This window comes from Aegilops tauschii, chromosome 2 (genome assembly GCF_002575655.3).
Source record: "Aegilops tauschii subsp. strangulata cultivar AL8/78 chromosome 2, Aet v6.0, whole genome shotgun sequence".
In the NCBI taxonomy this organism is placed as follows: domain Eukaryota; kingdom Viridiplantae; phylum Streptophyta; class Magnoliopsida; order Poales; family Poaceae; genus Aegilops; species Aegilops tauschii.
The window spans coordinates 280,392,256-280,413,506 of NC_053036.3; the positions used below are offsets into that span (position 1 = coordinate 280,392,256).

Consider the following 21,251-nt stretch of genomic DNA (forward strand, 5'->3'; position numbering starts at 1 on the left):
ACTGGAACGAGAAAAGGTCGGGCTAGCACAAGGATGACAGACTCGCCTTGAGCCCGACAACATATATTGTGTGGCAAAAGGAATGGAAGTGTGATGTACAGGTTCGCCAACCGGCTTCATTGTCTGCTTGGTGGTCGGCACGCCTTGCTAGAGGCCGCTACCAGTCGAGCAGGTCGGAGGTGATCCGACTTGCGACCAAGCCGACTTGAACCTAAGGGGTCGCGCGCTTAAGGGAAGGAACCTGTGAGGCCGGATCAGACTCCACGAGTCAGATGTGATCCTATTCGGACTCGGATCCCGGCCGAATAGATTTTGGGCTTTAGGGTCCGTGCGAGGCCCAAGTGTTGAGCCCGCGACGAACGCCTATATAAAGTGGAGGTGCGGCACACTCATTGGTTGATCGCTTCGGCGCTGTCGCTAGGGTTTGCATGTGTTGCGAATAGACACCTCCACTCGCCACCGGTTGTGTGATCGGACCTAGCATTCCATCGCACGATGTTCCTCCTGCATGCGGGGATACCGTTAAAGGCGGTGCACCTGCGCCGCTCCGGTGAACTTGTACGTGGGATCCAATGACCGGCTGTTCGAGGGAGATCGTACGAGAAGGAGACGAACAACGCGGACACGCTGCCCCAACTCTTCTTCCGCTGCACGGCACTGCGCGTCTAGTGGTAACGATCTGTGATCCATTCCCGTAGCATGTTCCTGGTTGTTCTACGCGTAGGAAAATTTTAATTTGCAGTCGACGCACCTTACCGTTGAACCCAATATAAACACAGCAAGTATGCAACTATCATATGCATGTGTGCAACTACCATATAACTACATACAACTAAAAAATCAATTTTGTGTACAAAACTGGAGAAAAGCATGTGTGCAACAAAATTGCATGAAAAATGTGCAAAAAAATGTTGGCTAAAATATTTCATTAGAATGTCAACTCACTTGAAGCTTTCCGAACACACCAGGAGACTTCATGTCCTTCTTCATGATCTTGCTGATCATATTCTTATCAAAGCCATTACCACAGACAGGACATACACTTACTCGCCCATCAACATCAAGCACATCGAGATAAAGGATCTGTCGCACACCATCACCAACACAAAAAAGAACATGTGAGAAAAAATGCATGGTCAAAAAGCAGCAAGTGCAAAAAAAAACCTACATCTACCCGAAAAACTATAGTTTTACTTTACTCACCATTAAATGGTACATGCAACAACAGATTGTTTGTTTCTCCTCGCCCATGCTGTCGAATGCTTTGTTTATGTGTTTAGCAACGAACAAACAAACATTACTCTTCGACAGTAGTCCAGGTTCCAGCACAACCCCATAGCTGTGCGGGCTAAGACAAAGACTGGTGGTAGGAGCTAGGAAAGTGTTGAAAGCAAGTGCAAGCCACTCGGTGAGGAACTTGTCATCAGTTGCTCTCTTCATTGCTTTGATGATTTTTCAAAAGGAGGCGACCCTGGGGTGTTTGGTTGGTCTAGTGTAGTTGAACATCTCATTAAATCTATTCACCAACTTCCTTTCAACGGTATACTTTAGACGTGGCCCGCTTTCTGGTAAACCGAAATTTCTGTGTACACTGGCAGCGTCAACTAGGATCGTGCCCCTTCCTGGAAAGACCATAGCAGAGCTGTTTGGGTCATAAGACTGGACCAGGAACTTAGTCAACTCCGAAGGCAGCGTGTCAGCTAAGTTCACTAAGCCCCCCCCCCCAACATCTTCTCGTATCGGAAAGTCCTTTGAACGGGTGCCAAATCCATATTCATCTTGACAAACCTCCCTGGTGAGGCCCTTATCCTCCCAGCCTGTGAACGTCGACGGGGTTCATTTGCTTCATTTCCTTCCTCTCCACCTTGTTGGTAATATGCCCTAGAGGCAATAATAAAAAGGTTATTATTGTATTTCCTTGTTCATGATAATTGTCTATTGTTCATGCTATAATTGTATTAACTGGAAACCGTAATACATGTGTGAATACATAGACCACAACATGTCCCTAGTAAGCCTCTAGTTGACTAGCTCGTTGATCAATAGATGGTTATGGTTTCCTGACCATGGACATTGGATGTCATCGATAACGGGGTCACATCATTAGGAGAATGATGTGATGGACAAGACCCAATCCTAAGCATAGCACAAGATCGTGTAGTTCGTTTGCTAAGAGCTTTTCTAATGTCAAGTATCGTTTCCTTAGACCATGAGATTGTGGAACTCCCGGATACCGTAGGAATTCTTTGGGTGTACCAAACGTCACAACGTAACTGGGTGGCTATAAAGGTGCATTACAGGTATCTCCGAAAGTGTCTGTTGGGTTGGCACGAATCGAGACTGGGATTTGTCACTCCGTATGACAGAGAGGTATCTCTGGGCCCACTCGGTAATGCATCATCATAATGAGCTCAATGTGACTAAGGAGTTAGTCACGGGATCATGCGTTACGGAACGAGTAAAGAGACTTGCCGGTAACGAGATTGAACAAGGTATAGGGATACCGACGATCGAATCTCGGACAAGTAACATACCGATAGACAAAGGGAATTGAATACGGGATTGATTGAATCCCCGACATCGTGGTTCATCCGATGAGATCATCGTGGAACATGTGGGAGCCAACATGGGTATCCAGATCCCGCTGTTGGTTATTGGCCGGAGAACGTCTCGGTCATGTCTGCATGGTTCCCGAACCCGTATGGTCTACACACTTAAGGTTCGGTGACGCTAGAGTTGTTATGGGAAATAGTATGTGGTTACCGAAGGTTGTTCGGAGTCCCGGATGAGATCCTGGACGTCACGAGGAGTTCCAGAATGGTCCGGAGACGAAGATTTATATATGGGAAGTCCTTATTCGGTCGCCGGAAGTGTTCGGGGGTATATCGGTATTGTATCGGGACCACCGAAAGGGTTCCGGGGGTCCACCGGGAGGGTCCACCTGCCCCGGAGGGCCCTATGGGCCGAATATAGAGGGGAACCAGCCACTAGGTGGGCTGGGCGCCAAACCCCCCTAGGGCCCATGCGCCTAGGGTTGGGGGGGGAAACCCTAAAGGGGGCGCCCCCCTTGGCTTGGGGGGCAAGCCTCCCCCCTCTAGATCCATCTGGAGGGGGCCGGCCCCCCTCTCCCTTGCCCCTATAAATAGAGGGGGTGGGAGGGCAGCCGCACCCTTGGCAAGGCGCAGCCCTCTCCTCCTCCAACTCCTCCTCCTCCTCCGTAGTGCCTAGCGAAGCTCTGCCGGAGAACCACGAGCTCCATTGCCACCATGCCGTCGTGCTGCTGGAGTTCTCCCTCAACTTCTCCTCTCCCCTTGCTGGATCAAGAAGGAGGAGACGTCCCCGGGTTGTACGTGTGTTGAACGCGGAGGCGTCGTCCGTTCGGCGCTAGATCGGATCTCCCGCGATTTGAATCGCCGCGAGTACGACTCCATCAACCGCGTTCTTGTAACGCTTCCGCTTAGCGATCTTCAAGGGTATGAAGATGCACTCCCTCTCTCTCGTTGCTAGCATCTCCTAGATTGATCTTGGTGACACGTAGGAAAATTTTGAATTATCGCTACGTTCCCCAACACACCTTCACTCCGTTGAGAAAAAATGATATGCATTGTGAAACATCTTCATGCTCTCTTAATAGTAAGAGAAAAACAAGTAAAACAAATTTAAATATGCAAGAAAATGTTGTGTACATGTAGTAGACATGCCAAGGTTCATTCTATTCCATTGGCACAAAATCATGGCATCAATGGGCACAAATTCATGGCTACAGAAACTTAACATGGCATCAATGGGCATGGCATGAAAGTACACACGATGAAGTGTAAAATAAATGTAAGAATCATGTCCACATGAGCTATATATTCATGGCCGTCATCAAAAGAAAAGGTTGGGAAAATTAACAGTTTCTGCAATTAACATCGGGATGCACTTTTGCACCACAATTTGCATTAGGCAGATGGATTCTAATATAGATGAAAATGACACCATCATGTAGATCACAGGGAAATGCTCAACTTTGATATAAGGCATATTTTAATATGATGCACATGTTAACAGTTACAAGCAGGTTGAAAATGGCTAGGTAATGGGTGCCAACTAAAATCAAGTTCATGCGCAACAACAAAGGTATGGGTGCCGACTACAATCAATTTCATGTGCAACAGCAAAAATGTAAGGGGTTGCCAACTACTACCAATTTAATGTGCAACTACAACCAATTTAATATGCAACTACTATTATTTTCATGAGAATGACCCAAGGAAAAAATAAACTCCCATAAAAAATACTACCAACTATCATATCATTTTTATATGGAACAACAAAGGTAAAAAAGTGTGCCAACCCCAATCATTTTCATGTGCAACAACAAAAGTAAGGGCAACCAACTACTACAAAATTAATGTGCAACTGCAAAAAGATTACAACAAAAAAAGTCAACTAGATATACCTTAACAGCTGCTGCAGATGAGGAAGCACCTACATCGGGCACTACGGCTTTCGCTATCCGTCTTTGACGCTTTACAAGACGATATTGATCACCATCGTCTGCCTACATACATGACACAAAATAAAATCACGAGAAGGAGCATAAAAAAAAAAGACAAAACACCAAAAAACAATATTTCAGAGCCTAGTTACTCACACTGGAAAAAATTCCGTACAATGCCTCAAGTACGGAAACAGCTGTTTAGGTTATCCTAGATCCTTACCTGAACTTCATCACCCTCGTCGGCGGAGGTGCAAAGGGCCCGCTCAGCAGTCCATTTCTGATTTCACTAATTAGACTGCAGTACATTCCCTTACATGAGACAAAAACAACAAGAACGGACAATTACATAAAAGTGAAGACAACGCGCATAACACATCAAGCTTGCTCAAAAAGCCTTCTCTACGAAAAGCACATGGGTAATGAAATTATCCCTCCTTTGCTTCCACCAGTTTCTCCTTCTACACCCATTTTACTGCAAAAAACAGGTTATGCACAATGTCAACTTCTGGTTGCACAAATCATTTCTTCAAGTTGCACGCTAAAAGGCATGTAGTTGCACACAAAATTTGTTTCAGTTACACACCCTCACAGGTTAAAAATGCATAGTTACAACAAGTTTAGCCAAGTTGGATGTACCTCTCCTACACATAAACCACACCATCCCCAAATCAAGGTATTCAACAGCATTTTGTTTTGGTGCAACTCATACATCTACAAATGCCAACTGGATACACCTCAGTTGCAAGTGTGTAGAAAAAATAACAACCCCAAAATCGAAAAGAGGATCAACCACAACTACTGATTTCTCTACCACATCAAGTTTGAACCAAAATTGTCTATCTAGGGTTTGAGGGGAAACTGCAAAATCAACCTGAAAAATCAACCAAAAATCACCCTAGATTTCTGGGGCGCCGAACCAAGATCCCTCGCCGTAACTACGTGATATGGATGCGCCTGTTTGAGACGGGATCTAACCGACAAAATAGCAAAGGAAATCACGCTACAACGCTGCGGTATAACTCAAAAAATTCGAGATCATGACAAACTACCTCGTCACCGCCGCGGTAAGCAACGCCACCCCTCTGACACCGCGGTAACCACTTCTTCCCTCGTCGACGACCACCAACAAACTACCGTGCTGAGGGGATAAACGACAAGGGGAGAAGATTCGAGGACGGGCAGGGGCCATACCTACGCCGGCGACAAGCAGCGAATGCCGCCCACGCTATGCCTTCGCCTTCCTGCGCCCGGCTCTGGCTGCGGTTGCTACTGGTGAGAGAGGAGAAAGGAGAGAGGGGAGAGGATGGGGCAAATGGTGGATGCGTGGGAGATGATAGTGGCACGAAATACGAAACCACCGACGCCCACTACTATGTCCTCGCTCACCATCGGTTTCATCCTACAGCGTCCATGACAACGGGGCACACCACAAAAAGTGGGTCGCTGCGCCGAGCGATGCAACCGGACCCAGGTGCACGGTCGCTGCGCGAAGACAAAATCCGACCAGGGGACACCTGGCATAGCAGCCGCACGATGGAGTCTGATCCGGTCCGTAGCGGCCTGCAAACAGGATAAAAAAATGCGAGCATATCTGTGAACGTTTGGACAACGGCCAGCCGAAAAGATCTGTACGACACTCCGATAGGGAGGCTCCTAGCCTCCTAGGCTGTTTGATTGTGTCGTTGTTCGTCCTCGTTGCATCCTTCACTTTACTTTTGCACTCCCACCCCTCCATGCCCTCGAAATTGGCGCCACCTCCCTCCCGTGCTCCCCCCTCGCCTGGGCTCTCGACCCATCCCTGCTCCAACCCTAACCTCAGATGGCGCTTCCCGCGTGAGAGGACGCTGCTGCGGCAGCAGCGTTGAGGGGGGCTTCGTCGTTGTCAGCGCGACAGATGTATAAGCAGGGGGCGGCCGGAGGGGCGGGGCTGGACCGGAAGCGCATCAGCGACGCGCTCGATAAGCACCTGGAGAAGGCGGCCGCGTCACCCTCCACGTCGAGAGGCTCGGCGGGTGCCCGAGGCAACCACAACCGCGTCGTAGTGCCGTCCTCCATCCCCAAGGGCCGCTGCTCCGAAGGTGACGCGATCTCCCCCTCTTCCCACACATGAAGTTCCGTGGTCTGATAATCCGTGGTGTTGTGAGGCGTTCGTGGGGTCTGGAGTTACGTTCCTGGGCTGTGAAGGGCAGCATGCGTTCTACTAGGATAAAATTTGGCTATGGATTGGGGTTCCACTTCCATCTTCATTTGCCTGCTGACGTGCCATTGCTATGCGGATTTGAGCGCCTGTGGCAGATCTTTTTTTGTTGTTGTTTACGTTGAATGTTAGTGGCAAGTGTGTTGGTGTGCTTTTGGAATGGACCACTGGCATCTGGCTTTTTGGTACCTGTGAAGGTGTTAGAGATTTGTTATATATTTTGGAATGTTAGGATAAGCTTCCAAGATGTTTCTTTTTTTGAATATATGTCAGGTGGGTTTGGGGGGATCCCCACCTGAATATTGATCTCTATTCAATGAAATGGAGCTGGTTTATACGGGAAACCTGTTCAAAAACCTTGATCCAGCTTATGTGGAAAACCGGATCGAAAACCAAACCCGAGTGGCAAGTACATCCTGCCAAGGCAAGAAACAGAAAAACTCAAAAGAACCCAATTACCATTTACAACAGAACGCAAGGGTCAACTACCTAAGCATGTAGGAGGTGGGGCGATGCAGCAGTGGTTGGGTGATGGCCGAGTGGAGCAGACGTCCACCACCGACCGAACCAGGACGGCGAGGGCCAACGCGAGGGTGGCCTTCGCAGCCCTCCAATCGTGTGAGCAGGCGCCGGGTGGCTTGGCATCGGCAGGCACGTTGGGCAACGACAGATCTAGCGACAACGCCGGCGGCACATGCCTCCCCTGCAACAGGGGAGCGCGCAAGCAGGGACTGTCGTGTGGCATGGATCGGAGGGAGGGCTGGTGCACCGGGCGGCGCCGACGTCAGGCAGGGGAGAGGACGTGGGGCGCAAGAGGGAGAAGTGGAGCGTCGTGCGGCAACAGACGCGCCGTGGTTCCATCGTGAGGATGTGATACGGGCCGGCTTGGGGGCATGGCCCCTAGATCCTGCGACAGGCCGAGTGAGGTAGCCAGCTGTCGTGATGAGAGGCGGAGCCCCAGGCCTAGGCAGCCAGCTGTCGTGATGAGAGGCGGAGCCCCAGGCCTAGGCTGCCAAGCCATCGGCGGTCCGAGAACGAGCATGGGGGCGCGAGGAGGCAGAAGTCAAACGTCACACAGGAGCGCAAGGTGGCTGTAGTCGAGCGCCGCACGGGGGGTGCGATATGGAGGAGAGGACGTGCTGCAGTCTCCGGCGAGGAAGCAGCAGCTCTGCCCGGACCAGAGAAGAAGAGGCGGGCGGAGGTTTGGTTCCCGGGAGGGGGGGGGAGGGGGGGGAGGTGCGAGTCTAGCAGCGCGTCCGAAGGACGGTACGGACGAGGGGAGGAAGTGGTGGTGGCGGGGTGGGGGTTGGGATGGGGGCTCCGGAGTCGCGAGCTCCATCGAACCGTCCTTCTGAGATGCTTTTTGGATGTGTTATTTGCATCTACCAGCAAAAAAGTGTTACCTGCAGATTGAGAAGGTTGGTTTGCTGTTGTATACGCATATTGAATTTTCAGTTTTGCTAAGATTCTCTGAAGGTGATTGTGGGTTGTGTAGCTGCATTTAGTGATGTTGTTACCTCGTCATCTCTTTGGGTGTTTTGAGATGCTGGTATATGAGCTCACGGAGCATATGTTTACTCGTTTTATTTTAACTACTATCTGCAATACTTCAATTCTACTTGCAAATACTCCCTCTGTAAACTAATGTAAGACGCTCAAAATGTGCACGCTTTGCGCAATTCTAGATTATCGCAGTGTCTAATCACCTTTTTTTAATGTTAGCAAAGTAACCTACCGAATTTAATCTCTCCCAACAAGAACAAAAATAAAATAGATCCTCAAGTTTGAGACTTGTCTTGTTACAGCAGAAGTCTTTTTGACTCTTGAGTTGCTTGTGTAGAGCAATGTGTGCCACCACCAAGTCTCAAACTAAATGCCTCATAGGCCATTGGATTAGGGAAACCTTATCGTTAGGCTTCATTAGTTTCTATGTTAGATGCTTTTCTCATTTGCTTGTTTTCCGCATGAATCATACAAATTAGGTGCAGAAATACATAAGTTTTCAATCAACAACAACAACAACAAAGCCTTTAGTCCCAAACAAGTTGGGGTAGGCTAGAGGTGAAACCCATAAGATCTCGCAACCAACTCATGGCTCTGGCACATGGATAGCAAGCTTCCATGCACCCCTATCCATAGCTAGCTCTTTGGTGATACTCCAATCCTTCAGGTCTCTCTTAATGGACTCCTCCCATGTCAAATTCGGTCTACCCCGCCCTCTCTTGACATTCTCCACACGCTTTAGCCGTCCGCTATGCACTGGAGCTTCTGGAGGCTTGCGCTGAATATGCACAAACCATCTTAGACGATGTTGGACAAGCTTCTCTTCAATTGGTGCTACCCCAACTCTATCTCGTATATCATCATTCTGGACTCGATCCTTCCTCGTGTGGCCACACATCCATCTCAACATACGCATCTCCGCCACGCCTAACTGTTGAACATGTCGCCTTTTAGTCGGCCAACACTCAGCGCCATACAACATTGCGGGTCGAACCGCCGTCCTGTAGAACTTGCCTTTTAGCTTTTGTGGCACTCTCTTGTCACAGAGAATGCCAGAAGCTTGGCGCCACTTCATCCTTCCGGCTTTGATTCGATGGTTGACATCTTCATCAATACCCCCATCCTCCTGCAACATTGACCCCAAATATCAAAAGGTGTCCTTCTGAGGTACCATCTGGCCATCAAGGCTAACCTCCTCCTCACACCTAGTAGTACTTAAACCGCACATCATGTACTCGGGTTTAGTTCTACTAAGCCTAAACCCTTTCGATTCGAAGGTTTGTCTCCATAACTCATAACTTCCTATTTACCCCCGTCCGACTATCGTCAACTAGCACCATATCATCCGCAAAGAGCATACACCATGGGATATCTCCTTGTATATCCCTCGTGACCTCATCCATCACCAATGCAAAAAGATGAGGGCTGAAAGCTAACCCCTGATGCAGTCCTATCTTAATCGGGAAGTCATCAGTGTCGACATCACTTGTTCGAACACTTGTCACAACATTATCGTACATGTCCTTGATGAGGGTAATGTACTTTGCTGGGACTTTGTGTTTCTCCAAGGCCCACCACATGACATTCTGCGGTATCTTATCATAGGCCTTCTCCAAGTCAATGAACACCATATGCAAGTCCTTCGTTTGCTCCCTATATCTCTCCATAAGTTGTCGTACCAAGAAAATGGCATCCATGGTCGACCTCCCAGGCATGAAACCAAACTGATTTTTGGTCACGCTTGTCATTCTTCTTAAGCGGTGCTCAATGACTCTCTCCCATAGCTTCATTGTATGGCTCATCAGCTTAATTCCATGGTAATTAGTACAACTCTGAACACCCCCCTTGTTCTTGAAGATTGGTACTAATATATTCCGTCTCCATTCTTCTGACATCTTGTTTGCCCGAAAAATGAGGTTGAAAAGCTTGGTTAGCCATACTATCGCTATGTCCCCGAGACCTTTCCACACCTCAATGGGGATACAATCAGGCCCATCGCCTTGCCTCCTTTCATCCTTTTTAAAGCCTCCTTGACCTTAGACTTCTGGATTCGCCGCACAAAACGCATGCTGGTCTCATCAAAGGAGTCGTCCAGTTCAATGGTAGAACTCTCATTCTCCCCATTGAACAGCTTGTCGAAGTACTCCCGTCATCTATGCTTAATCTCCTCGTCCTTCACCAAAAGTTGGCCTGCTCCATCCTTGATGCATTTGACTTGGCCAATATCCCTCGTCTTCCTCTCTCGGATCTTGGCCATCTTATAGATATCCCTTTCGCCTTCCTTCGTGCCTAACCGTTGGTAGAGGTCCTCATATGCCCGACCCCTTGCTTCACTAACAGCTCGCTTTGCGGCCTTCTTCGCCATCTTGTACTTCTCTATGTTGTCTACACTCCTATCCAGGTATAGGCGTCTGAAGCAATCTTTCTTCTCTTTAATCGCCTTCTGGACATCATCATTCCACCACCAGGTATCCTTATCTTCGCTTCTCCTTCCCCTGGACACTCCAAACTCCTCCGAGGCCACCTTACGAATGCAAGTCGCCATCTTCATCCACACATTGTCCGCGTCCCCTCCTTCCTCCCAAGAGCCCTCCTTAATGACCCTCTCCTTGAACGCCTGAGCTACCTCCCCCTTGAGCTTCCACCACTTCGTTCTAGCGACTTTGGCACGCTTATCCCGCTGGACATGAATCCGAAAATGGAAGTCAGCAACCACCAGCTTATGCTGGGGTACAACACTCTCTCCAGGTATCACCTTACAGTCTAGGCACGCACGCCTATCTTCTCTTCTCGAGAGGATGAAATCAATTTGGCTAAAGTGTTGGCCACTACTAAAAGTCACCAGATGTGATTTTCTCTTTCTAAAGAGGGTGTTAGCTACAATCATGTCGTAGGCTAGAGCAAAGCTTAAGACATCTTCTCCTTCTTGATTCCTGATGCCATAGCCAAAGCCCCCATGCGCCCCTTCAAAACCTGTGTTAGATGTACCCACGTGGCCATTGAGGTCTCCTCCTATGAAGAGCTTCTCACCAATCGGTACACTCCTAACCATGTCTTCCAGGCCTTCCCAGAACACCCTCTTGGTGTTCTCATTGTGGCCTACTTGCGGAGCATACGATAACATTGAGAACCAAGTCCTCAACTACCAGCTTGACCAGGATAATCCGGTCCCCACGTCTCTTGACGTCTACCACTTCATACTTGAGGCTCTTGTTGATCAAGATGCCTACGCCATTTCTGTTTGCAGCCGTCCCCGTGTACCACAGCTTGAAGCCGGTATCCTCCACCTCCTTCGCCTTCTGTCCTCTCCATTTGGTTTCTTGGACGCAAAGGATATCAACACCTCTCCTCACCGCTGCATCAACTAGCTCCCGAAGCTTCCCTGTCAGAGACCCTACGTTCCAGCTACCCAAGCGAATCCTCCTAGGCTCGGCTAGCTTCCTTACCCTTCGCACTCGTCGAGTCAAATGCAAAGACCCTTGCTCATTTTCCACTACATCCGAGCGCCGATGTAGCGCGCCACTAAGGATGCGACGACCCGATCCTCGCTCACTTGCCACCGTATCCGGATCAAGATACGGCGCGCCACCTGGGGGGTGACGGCCCGGCCCTTGCCCATTTTCCACCACACCTGGGTTCCGATGTGGCGCGTCGCTGAGAGGGTTACGCCCCAACGAAAATCTTTTGGGTTTCATCTCCATAAGAGTGGCTGAGTTTTTACGTTGGCTCGCCAAGCCTATCACAACCCTCCTCCTTTACCCGGGCGTGGGACCAGCTATGTTGAGACAACATAGGCGGAGTTACATAAGTTTTCAATCATTATACTTAAATTGCTCCAATAGCCATCTTAGACGGAATGCACCCTCATGGCTCGACTATAAATACTTATCAGTATATCGGTGGCTTAAGGTGTAAAAACATCTGGGAAAATTAAATTTGTTTCTGAAAACAGCCTCTTGCAGAAATGTAGGGAAAGGCTGCGTACTATAGACCCAAAGCGGTCGGACCTTTGCCTGGACCCTGCGCAAGCGGGAGCTACGTGCACCGGGCTGCCCTTTTTTTATACTGCTCTGCTTTGAAGAAGCTCTTGCTCTCTCTTTAAGTTTGATTCCACTCACAAATTCTTGGGTTAGTATATTGTTTCCTTAGACATATCTATACTCCTTTATAGTGCACGAATATGTTTTGGTATTAGCCATCAGATATGCTACATCGGACGGTTGGTAAGTGGCAAATCTGTGAGCTGCTGCCTGCTAGTCGCAGATTAAAGTCCATCCAACGGTTCAAGTCGCCTGGATTCGCAGCTACAGTTTACCTTATCCAACTGTCCTGCCGTCCAACCTGATGAGGCAATGACAAACGGGGCAACGGGTAGCTACTGTGAACAAGTCACATCAGTATGTTTTAAGCTCTTTTTCTAGACAACTCATGTGGACACCAGATAAGATAGGAAGAATAGAAAGGTGAAGATTCACGAGAGAGTTCTAGAAAGATGAGATAATGTGGTCTGGATAAAGATAATGCAGTATAGTTACCAAAGCATAGTTTTTTTAATCGTGCTATATTACTTAGTAAGATGCTCCTAATAATCATGGAACTTAAACCAACCCGTTGCACTTTTCTCTTACAAAATTCATAAGAGTAGTTTTCTCTACGTGCTTTGCACGTACCATGTCCTAGTAATGCTATAGCCTAGAAGTCGAGAGCATAATGCAAAATTGTTGGCTTAATGCTTATATCTGTCTTTGGAATTGTACTTAGAGGTATGATGCAGAGCATATCTACCTGTCTCCTAATTGCTATGGTGTATTCCAGGTCTGTTGAGTTATTCCAGTTCTGCTTTCAGTAGCACTTTATATTGTTAGTTAGCTATAGTTGTTGCTAGCTATGTTTTTATAGTTGCTCCAATGTATATATTTTCTGCATGCATGTTGTATTTGCGTCATCTATGTTAGCTTAGGAGATATGCTGCTGTTTTTCTATTTTTTTCTAATAGCCTAGTTTGTACAGGTTTTCCCCCCCTTTGCCTGGTTTTTGTTTCTGGTCGGTCGGAGGCCACCTTTGGTGGGGTCTACTGCTGCGCCGCCTTTGTCATTTTCTTCTAATAAATAATGACCTGCATTTAGGTGCGTGTTTGAGAGAGAATCAGTTTGTAAACAAGTGCATTGATGCTTCCATGCTCTTCACGTTGCAGGGGAGTCTGAATCTGACAGTGAAGCATCAGATGTTAGTGGCTCTGATGGAGAAGACACCTCATGGATTTCATGGTATTGCAACCTAAGAGGGAATGAGTTCTTCTGTGAAGTCGATGATGATTACATTCAAGATGACTTCAATCTTTGTGGGCTTAGCAGTCAAGTTCCATATTATGATTATGCTCTTGATCTCATTTTAGATATTGAGTCTTCCCATGGTAATTGTTCTCAATATTTACTCATTTAAATGAAACCACCCGACGGGTGTATGTTAACAATAAATGTTAGATGCATTTCTGCACTTGATCTGATGCAAATGTGTTGTCCCTGTACAATTATTTGACTCATTTAACGTCACTAGTTTGGATGCTCAAAGCCTTTATTAGTAGTGATGTTAACACTTACTGGTTGCTTGGGCTCTGTTTCTAAGTACTCCCTCCGTCCCGAATTAGCTGTCTTAGATTTCTCTAGATATGTGTTAGATTTGTATTAGATATGTGTTAGATTTATCTAGACAAATCTAATTCAAGTAATCTGGGATGGAGTTAATGCATTTTTGGTGTTACAGATTTTTTTAGTTTCTCAATGCCCTTGAATTTGTCTCTTTACTAGTTAAACGCTGAAGTAAAAGGTGCCATATCAATTACTGTAAGCATAAATGGAAGGTTTTATCTGCCACACTAAATAACATCAATCCTTTGCATGGGCTTTGGTTGGTTGATTTCGTGCAATATATGGCTCTCACTTGTCCATGGCATGGTATTGTGCATGTTTCCTTTTACATTGCCTACTGCTATTGCTGATGTTCTTGATTATTTGAATATGTAGGTGATATTTTCACAGAAGAACAAAATGAGCTAGTGGAATCAGCTGCTGAGATGTTGTATGGGCTAATTCATGCGCGATACATTCTGACCAGTAAAGGGTTGGCTGCTATGGTAACTGTTATGCTAACCTTGCTTTGCTGTACTTGCCCATATTTGTTTCCGAAAGGCTGAAAAATTCGCTCATGTCGGTGAAGTTTAATTTGTAGTAAGTGGTAACTTTTATTCCTTATTTTTGGCAGCTGGAGAAATACAAGAACTATGACTTTGGACGATGTCCACGGGTTTATTGCTGTGGCCAACCATGTCTACCAGTTGGACAATCGGATATTCACCGGTCTAGTACAGTGAAGATATACTGTCCTAAGTGCGAAGACATCTACTATCCACGGTCTAAATACCAAGGCAGTATCCTAACCACTCTCTTATTATACTGTCTCAAATTGGTGTGTTTTTCTCCTGGGGAAAAAAGAGTGTCATCTACAAAGAAATATTTACATATCTGCATCACTGGGATATCATAGTTCAAGAAAATTGCTATTTTGTTGTTATATTTTGCTGTTTTCTTGACCATGTCCAGATATTGATGGAGCCTACTTTGGGACAACATTTCCTCACCTGTTTCTGATGACGTACGATCACCTCAAGCCCCAGAAGCCCTCGCAGCGCTATGTTCCTCGCGTATTTGGCTTCAAGCTCCACAAGCCATGATGCGGAGGTGAAGGAAAAGATAAGAGGCCCCGGAAGACTACTGTAAGAGTGCAATCGCCAGATCATGCTGCCCACCCATATTGTGTGCCCTGTCTGGTCTATTCAACATTGAAATATTGGTATAAAAGAAGACATGAGACGATGTTGTAACCTAATTCCAGCTCTACTGGCTAGTAAATCTGGACCTCTGTTTCCAAAACCAGCAGCTATCGAGAAATCAAAGTTATGGTCGACAATATCATGCCAGTTATCGTTTAGATATTTCTTCCGCAAATCTGATTGCTATGTTACGCCAACTTGGAAGAAATGGATTAGAAAATTAAATCAGCAGACAACTCTTTGTTTATTTAATTAAATTCATTCACTTTATGACTCGTCAAAATTTGATGTCATATGAATTGTGGGACCCTCTAGAAGCTCCTTCAAATATAAGCGTAGAGCTGCTTATGTCAGCTATCACGATAGCTCCAATTCCCCTGCCGGAAAACCTAGGTTTTTTTAATCTCCTACGGCAGTTGTCACCCGCCGAGAGTCTCGCTGGCTGATTTTCTCCTGTGATCTTCCTCCACCCCATCGTGTGTCTCCCTCCTTTGCTTCTCGTGGGTGGCCCGAGGTCTCGAATCATGGTGGATGAAGAGGAAGAAGCATGATGCGATCTGGAAAGAAGGATGTTGAGGACTTTGGAAAGAGTGGATTTTACATTTCATTGAGATTTGCGTTTTTTTTTTGAGACAATCATTGAGATTTGCGTGACAGAAGGTCACCAAAATATATGTACGCAATTACCAGGCGCCCGGCCCGGACGGGTCCAGCCCAAACAGCCCAACCCAAACGCAACAACGCCTTCAGTGTCGCCACTCCTCTTAGCGTCGCCTTCTCCAAATCGCCGGAACCCCCAATTCATTCAGCACCCACCCATCTGCAGGTCGCACGCATCCATCCCGTACCTGTCCGACGAGGGAGAAAAAAAATGCTGCGCCACGCCGTCCGCCGCCTCGCCTCCCGCGCCGCCGCTGCCGGCAGCGGCTCCATGAGCCGCAGGGCCCTCGCGACGGCGCAGGCGCCCGCGGAGGCGGGCGAGGACCCCGCCTTCCTGGAGGCGTGGAAGAAGGTGACCACAATCATCGAGCCCCCCCAGACGCCCATGTCGGCCATGAAGCCCCGCCCGCCCACGCCGGCCTCCATTCCCTCCAAGCTCACCGTCAACTTCGTCCTCCCCTACAAGTCCGAGATCACCAACAAGGAGGTATATCGTCGTAACCTCCCCCGTCGTCCCACCTCCCGATCTCAGATCTGTGCGTGTGCGTCTAGGGTTCCGACCGTTCGCACGATTTTGCGGCCGTTTTTCCTTTTTCGGTCGGAGATTAGGGGCGTGTGGAGAGGGGCCTTTGTGATCTGGTTCATCCCGCGGGATGGGTGGAATCCTAGGGGCGATTTGGTTAGGAACCACGAATGTTCCTTGTATGGTCTTGTCATGGGATGCTTTTGATCATGTCATTGTTCTGGTGGAATGGTTGTGCTGGGTCGCTTGTTGCGCTTGATCCTGTGCATGGGTGCGCTTCAGTTTTGTAGTCTGCGTGAGATTGTTGGATTATATCAGTTAATCTCATGTCTCTGTGGGTAAGCCCGATCATTCCAAACCTCACCTTTTGGAGTGCCATGCACCAGATGGCTTATATGTTGATTGACTGTACTGAGTGGAACATCTGTCCTCCTAATGGTTATTGCCATCCACAAGGACCTGCAGTTTTCACTTGGGGCTGTGGATGCTTTAATTGTAAGCACTTAAGATTTCTGCTAGCATCTTCAGGCCGTAAAATTCTTAGTGGCGTCCTAGTAAACTTCTATGATTTTCTTTTTCAATTTGTACCGTGAGGATTGGACATGCCTCCTTGTGGGTATCCTTGTATGTTTTTCTTCTCCCAAGCTTCTACCCCAGTGTTTAGATTAAGTATTAGTCCGATAAAACGGATTTTCTTTCATATTTCACATTTAGAGGTTGTTTGGATTGGCGCCCCAGGCTGCCAAGCCAAAATATTGGCGTTGACCAGGTACATGGGAACCGTTTGGATCGAAGCCAATTCTTTAGCGTGCCCTGACTACCTCCAGCTTTCTAGTTCACTTTTTTGCCAACCACCGGCCAGGGTGTGGGCGGCAGAAAGCAGCGCCAATATTTTGGCTCGCCCATGCATTGGCAGGGTTAGCATATGCAATATCTAAACAGCCCCTTAGTGCTCTGTTTGCTTTCTGGTTTGTTCCTTTGTTGTGATATGGTTCATTATTCTTAACTTTTAGCTGTAGTTTGGAGCCTTGTTAGTGGATTTAGGACAATAGGGCTACATTTATGAGTTGTGAACTTCTGATCACATGATATGGTGCACCGTTGCTACAGTATTTGGACCAATATTAATGTTTAACGACATTTGCCCTCGCTGACATTAACTCATAATACCTGTTGTCAATTTTCTTGATTGAGATAACCTTCATTCACTTACTGCACTGTTTTGCACAAACAGTCTTTATGTCTGGAACAATCATAACATTCTCCCATGATATATTTTCTTGACCTTTTGTGGTAGCAATGCCCCAGTACAGTTTCCAATTTAGCCATGAATGTTTCTATATTATTCTTAATGTATCAAAGACATGTCATGAGTTGCTTGAATACTACTCCGTCCGATCTTGTATAAATGTTGTGGGAAAACAACTGAGCCAGGTACTACTCATAGTATAACTTGCAACTGTTTTGGGGGATCAGAGGGAGTAGCATCTTTTATTGCAATGAGTGGGTTTCTTGAACTGGGAGTAGAACATGCTCTAATCTGTGTCAAATCATGATGATGATAATTAAATTATCAGACGGCAAGAAAGTGAATTTATGGTCTGATGTACCAAGCGTTTCTTAAACTTAATCTACAGTTAATAATATTTACTTTAAGTTACCTAGTGTCTTTGGTTATCTGATTCTTTTTCTGAGTCTTTGAATTTACGTTTTTTAGGTTTCCAATTTTGTTATTAGCTAACAATTTTATTGTTGCTATTTGTCTGATAAGTAATTTTGGTGTTTGAGGTAAGTAAATTTTGTGATGCTGCATTTTTGGCGGGAGAAGGTCGGAGAATGATTTTCAAATTGTGTAAATTGATTTCGTATATGCTTATGCTCGTGTAAAGTGCTACTCTTGATCATTGGTATGGTATTGTGTTTTTGTCACTACTCATCTCATATTGTTTGGCTATTGTCAGGTTGACATGGTAATGGTACCGGCTACAACTGGCCTGATGGGTATTTTGCCAGGCCATGTTTCCACAATTGCAGAGCTCAAGCCTGGTGTTATGTCTGTACATGAGGGAAATGATGTTACAAAGTACTTTGTGAGCAGTGGCTTTGCATTCATCCATGCAAACTCCATTACTGATGTTGTGGCTGTTGAGGCTGTCCCCCTTGATCAGATTGACCAAAGCTTGGTCCAGAAAGGTCTTGCTGAATTCACTGCCAAGCTTGGATCAGCCTCGACTGACCTAGAGAAGGCGGAAGCTCAGATCGGAGTGGATGTTCACAGTGCGCTCAATGCTGCATTGACTGGTTGATGATGGCATCTTACATTTTTATGTTCTTTTCATCCGCATCTTTAGAATGTGAGTTGAAGTCCGCAAACTCATGAACGAGGATGGAGGGAATGATCTTAAATAAATTATACTCCATCTCAAAGAAAGACTTGTGTTTCTTCCTGCGAGGATTTTTGTAATGGTAATATTTTCCTGTGTTCCAAAATCCAGTGCTGCCTTCAGTTTTCATTTCTTCATTTCAAATGGAATTGATTGATTTCCATTTCATAATTGCAGTCAAATTGTCAAAATATAATCAAAGTTATTTTTTTTCATGTTTGTGATGTTGTGGTTCCTGGTGAGTTGAACTCTTCAAAATTGTGCACGTTTTTATCAACCCATGATGACATGTTGTCATGTTCTGTGTATCTGTGATGTCTATTTCCTCGCTAAAACATATGAAAGGCACGCTCTAAACTCTTGCAGGCTGAGAGGAAAAGGAAGCTAAAGTAGTCATTCTTTTCTCAAACTTGAATCTGTTATGTGGTGCGCTTTAAACATTCATGTGAAAACATTCTGATATCTGAGCCGCTGGGTTGTACTGAGATTCATGCAGTTTGTTGTATTCTCATTGGTATACAGACGTGGGCCATTGCCAGTCTTGGACGAGCAGATATTACTAAGCATACGGTCTGTTTGGTTTACATGGTTCGGTTCACGGTTTTCTAGTTTGTACGGTATTAATATTTTGGTAAATCTATACCTACTTACTAATAAAGTGGCTATTGCTTCTATCTGTCTATCATCCTTTTTACAAAAAAAACCCTGTGTTTGATGTTAATTAACCTGTAGTCCCCCCTCTGGTAATTAACCCGTAGTACATAGTGATAGGAAATTAAAGAGAAGCCCCTTGATATTTTGGTGAATCAACCCAAGGTCCATCTAAAACTAATGTTTTAAAAAAATATACTCCCTCCGTCCCATAATATAAACTGTAGTGTCAAAAACGCTCTTATATTATGGGACGGAGGGAGTACTACATATCTTTTAAACACCAACTCCAATTTAATATGTTATATATAAATTTTGATTAGAAAAATGTGTAGAATCTGAATGTGATGTTATTTTACCCGTTAAACGTTTTTAAAATGCTACTTACGATGTGATTTTAATCAATAGCGCATGATCTGTCTTTCTTTCGTATTGACGTTGATCTGGATTGCAAATGAGCACCTCAACAAAACCATATTAGAGACGAAAGAAACCAATAATAACGATGCATTCACGCCTCATCAAAATCTCGCATGAAAAATAAATAAATTTCTCATGTTATGCCGAGAGAGACACCTTTGGATTGAGCACATTCAAATGCATTATGGTTGTGTGAGCACCGAAGCCACCGTCAGCGAGGGTGGGAAGGAGTATAAACGACAACACAAATAGGATGTCATGCTGAAATAAAGAGCATGAACCTATTGAGGTCTTCGGTCATGATTATTGGGTTAGGGTCGTGTGGTATTTTTTCTTCTTCCGTTGCAACGCACATCTGGGCTATTCTGTTACGCGTAACAGATCGAACTGATCGTCTTTTCGTTGGAATGGGGCGTGTAATATATTGTTGGAAAGTTCTTGACATCTACATTACAAATATATAGGATTTTTTTTCAAAATCATCACGATTTAAGAGCAGTTTTGAAAAAACCGTTTTTTTAAACCGAAAACACGAATCGTATTTTGGACTCAATTTTCAAACGGTTTTCCGGAACTAAGCAAATAAGATGGCGTTAGAAAGCTTGTGAAAATCCGCATCTTTCATATATCTATTATTTTTTTCAAATTATATACCATTTAAAAGTAATTTGACAAACGGTGAAATTCTGGGCGAAACGTATTTTTGTATTTTTTTTGCAAATGGTTTGTCGGATTGACGCAAATGATACGGCGTTGGAAAGCTATGGAAAATGTGCAACTTTTTTGTATTGAAATGTTTTTCTAATTACTTACGGATTAAAAACGAATTCGAATAGGGTCAAAATTGATTTCGAACGCGATTTTTTAAAAAAGTTTGTCAAAGTGGGGCAAATAATATACCGTTGGATAGCTATCGAAAGTGCGAAACTTAGTCATGTTGAACGTTTTCTCAAATTCGCAATCGTTGATGAGTAATTTTGAATACAATGAGACACGTCGTGATGTTTTTCCGTCAAAAAAGCAGAGTACTACTGATCTTTTTATGTGTTTGTACTGATTTATTTATTTCACATAGTAATTTCAAATACGGTGAAGCCCGTCGTATTTTTTTTCTGTTCCGAAAACAAAGTACTCAAACTGATCTCTGTATGGATTTGTGCTAAGCACGTTTTCATAGATTAGACTTTTACTTTGTTTTTTGGGTAAGGTTTTCCTCTTAAAGTTTCAATGGTTTACGGTATCATCGCCATGTACTTACATAATTTATATCGTCGAACTGAATGATATATTTTTTTTAAAAGAAAATGTTTTGTTTGTTTCTTTTTTTTGAACTCAACATTTTTTTACAATGGTGTTCTAAACTTCTCTCATTTTACGACTTGTATTTTTACCATTTGAATTTCCGCGGGTTTCTTTTTTGCTTGAACTTTTACAATTTGAATTTCTGCCATTTCTTTTATTCCGAACGGACCACCGTTTTTAACTCGTACTGATCAATATTTTTAATTCAAACCATTTTACCTTTCATCATCTGACAGAAATTGTTTCCACACATATAATACATATACATGAATCATATTATCCATAGCACCGACCTC

General features: G+C 45.3%; 2 protein-coding genes across 3 annotated transcripts; both read left to right on the plus strand.

The window, feature by feature from the left end:
- Positions 1 to 6,007: 6,007 nt before the first annotated feature.
- Positions 6,008 to 15,152, plus strand: LOC109774202 (putative casein kinase II subunit beta-4). Of its 2 annotated transcripts, none has more exons than XM_020332909.4 (5): positions 6,008 to 6,564; positions 13,381 to 13,599; positions 14,210 to 14,319; positions 14,448 to 14,613; positions 14,786 to 15,152. In XM_020332909.4, exons 1-5 carry the CDS (start codon positions 6,381 to 6,383, stop codon positions 14,914 to 14,916), a joined length of 810 nt encoding a protein of 269 aa, XP_020188498.1. In that variant the 5' UTR covers positions 6,008 to 6,380; the 3' UTR covers positions 14,917 to 15,152. The 2 variants fall into 2 exon arrangements, with proteins under 2 accessions (XP_020188498.1, XP_020188499.1); XM_020332910.4 differs by having other exon boundaries at positions 6,090 to 6,564; positions 14,448 to 14,610.
- A 615-nt stretch (positions 15,153 to 15,767) lies between these two features.
- LOC109774203 (ATP synthase subunit delta', mitochondrial) lies at positions 15,768 to 18,688 on the plus strand. Its single transcript, XM_020332911.4, has 2 exons — positions 15,768 to 16,162; positions 18,160 to 18,688. Exons 1-2 carry the CDS (start codon positions 15,887 to 15,889, stop codon positions 18,502 to 18,504), a joined length of 621 nt encoding a protein of 206 aa, XP_020188500.1. The 5' UTR covers positions 15,768 to 15,886; the 3' UTR covers positions 18,505 to 18,688.
- The last annotated feature ends 2,563 nt before the right edge of the window (positions 18,689 to 21,251 follow it).

Excerpts from the sequence above, each read along its gene's own strand:
- LOC109774202 (XM_020332909.4), top strand. The coding sequence starts at position 6,381 with ATGTATAAGCAGGGGGCGGCCGGAGGGGCGGGGCTGGACCGGAAGCGC. Across the intron at positions 13,600-14,209 it reads AGATATTGAGTCTTCCCATG|GTGATATTTTCACAGAAGAA; the intron begins GTAATTGTTCTC and ends TTGAATATGTAG. Across the intron at positions 14,320-14,447 it reads GTAAAGGGTTGGCTGCTATG|CTGGAGAAATACAAGAACTA; the intron begins GTAACTGTTATG and ends TATTTTTGGCAG.
- LOC109774203 (XM_020332911.4), top strand. The coding sequence starts at position 15,887 with ATGCTGCGCCACGCCGTCCGCCGCCTCGCCTCCCGCGCCGCCGCTGCC. Across the intron at positions 16,163-18,159 it reads CCGAGATCACCAACAAGGAG|GTTGACATGGTAATGGTACC; the intron begins GTATATCGTCGT and ends GGCTATTGTCAG.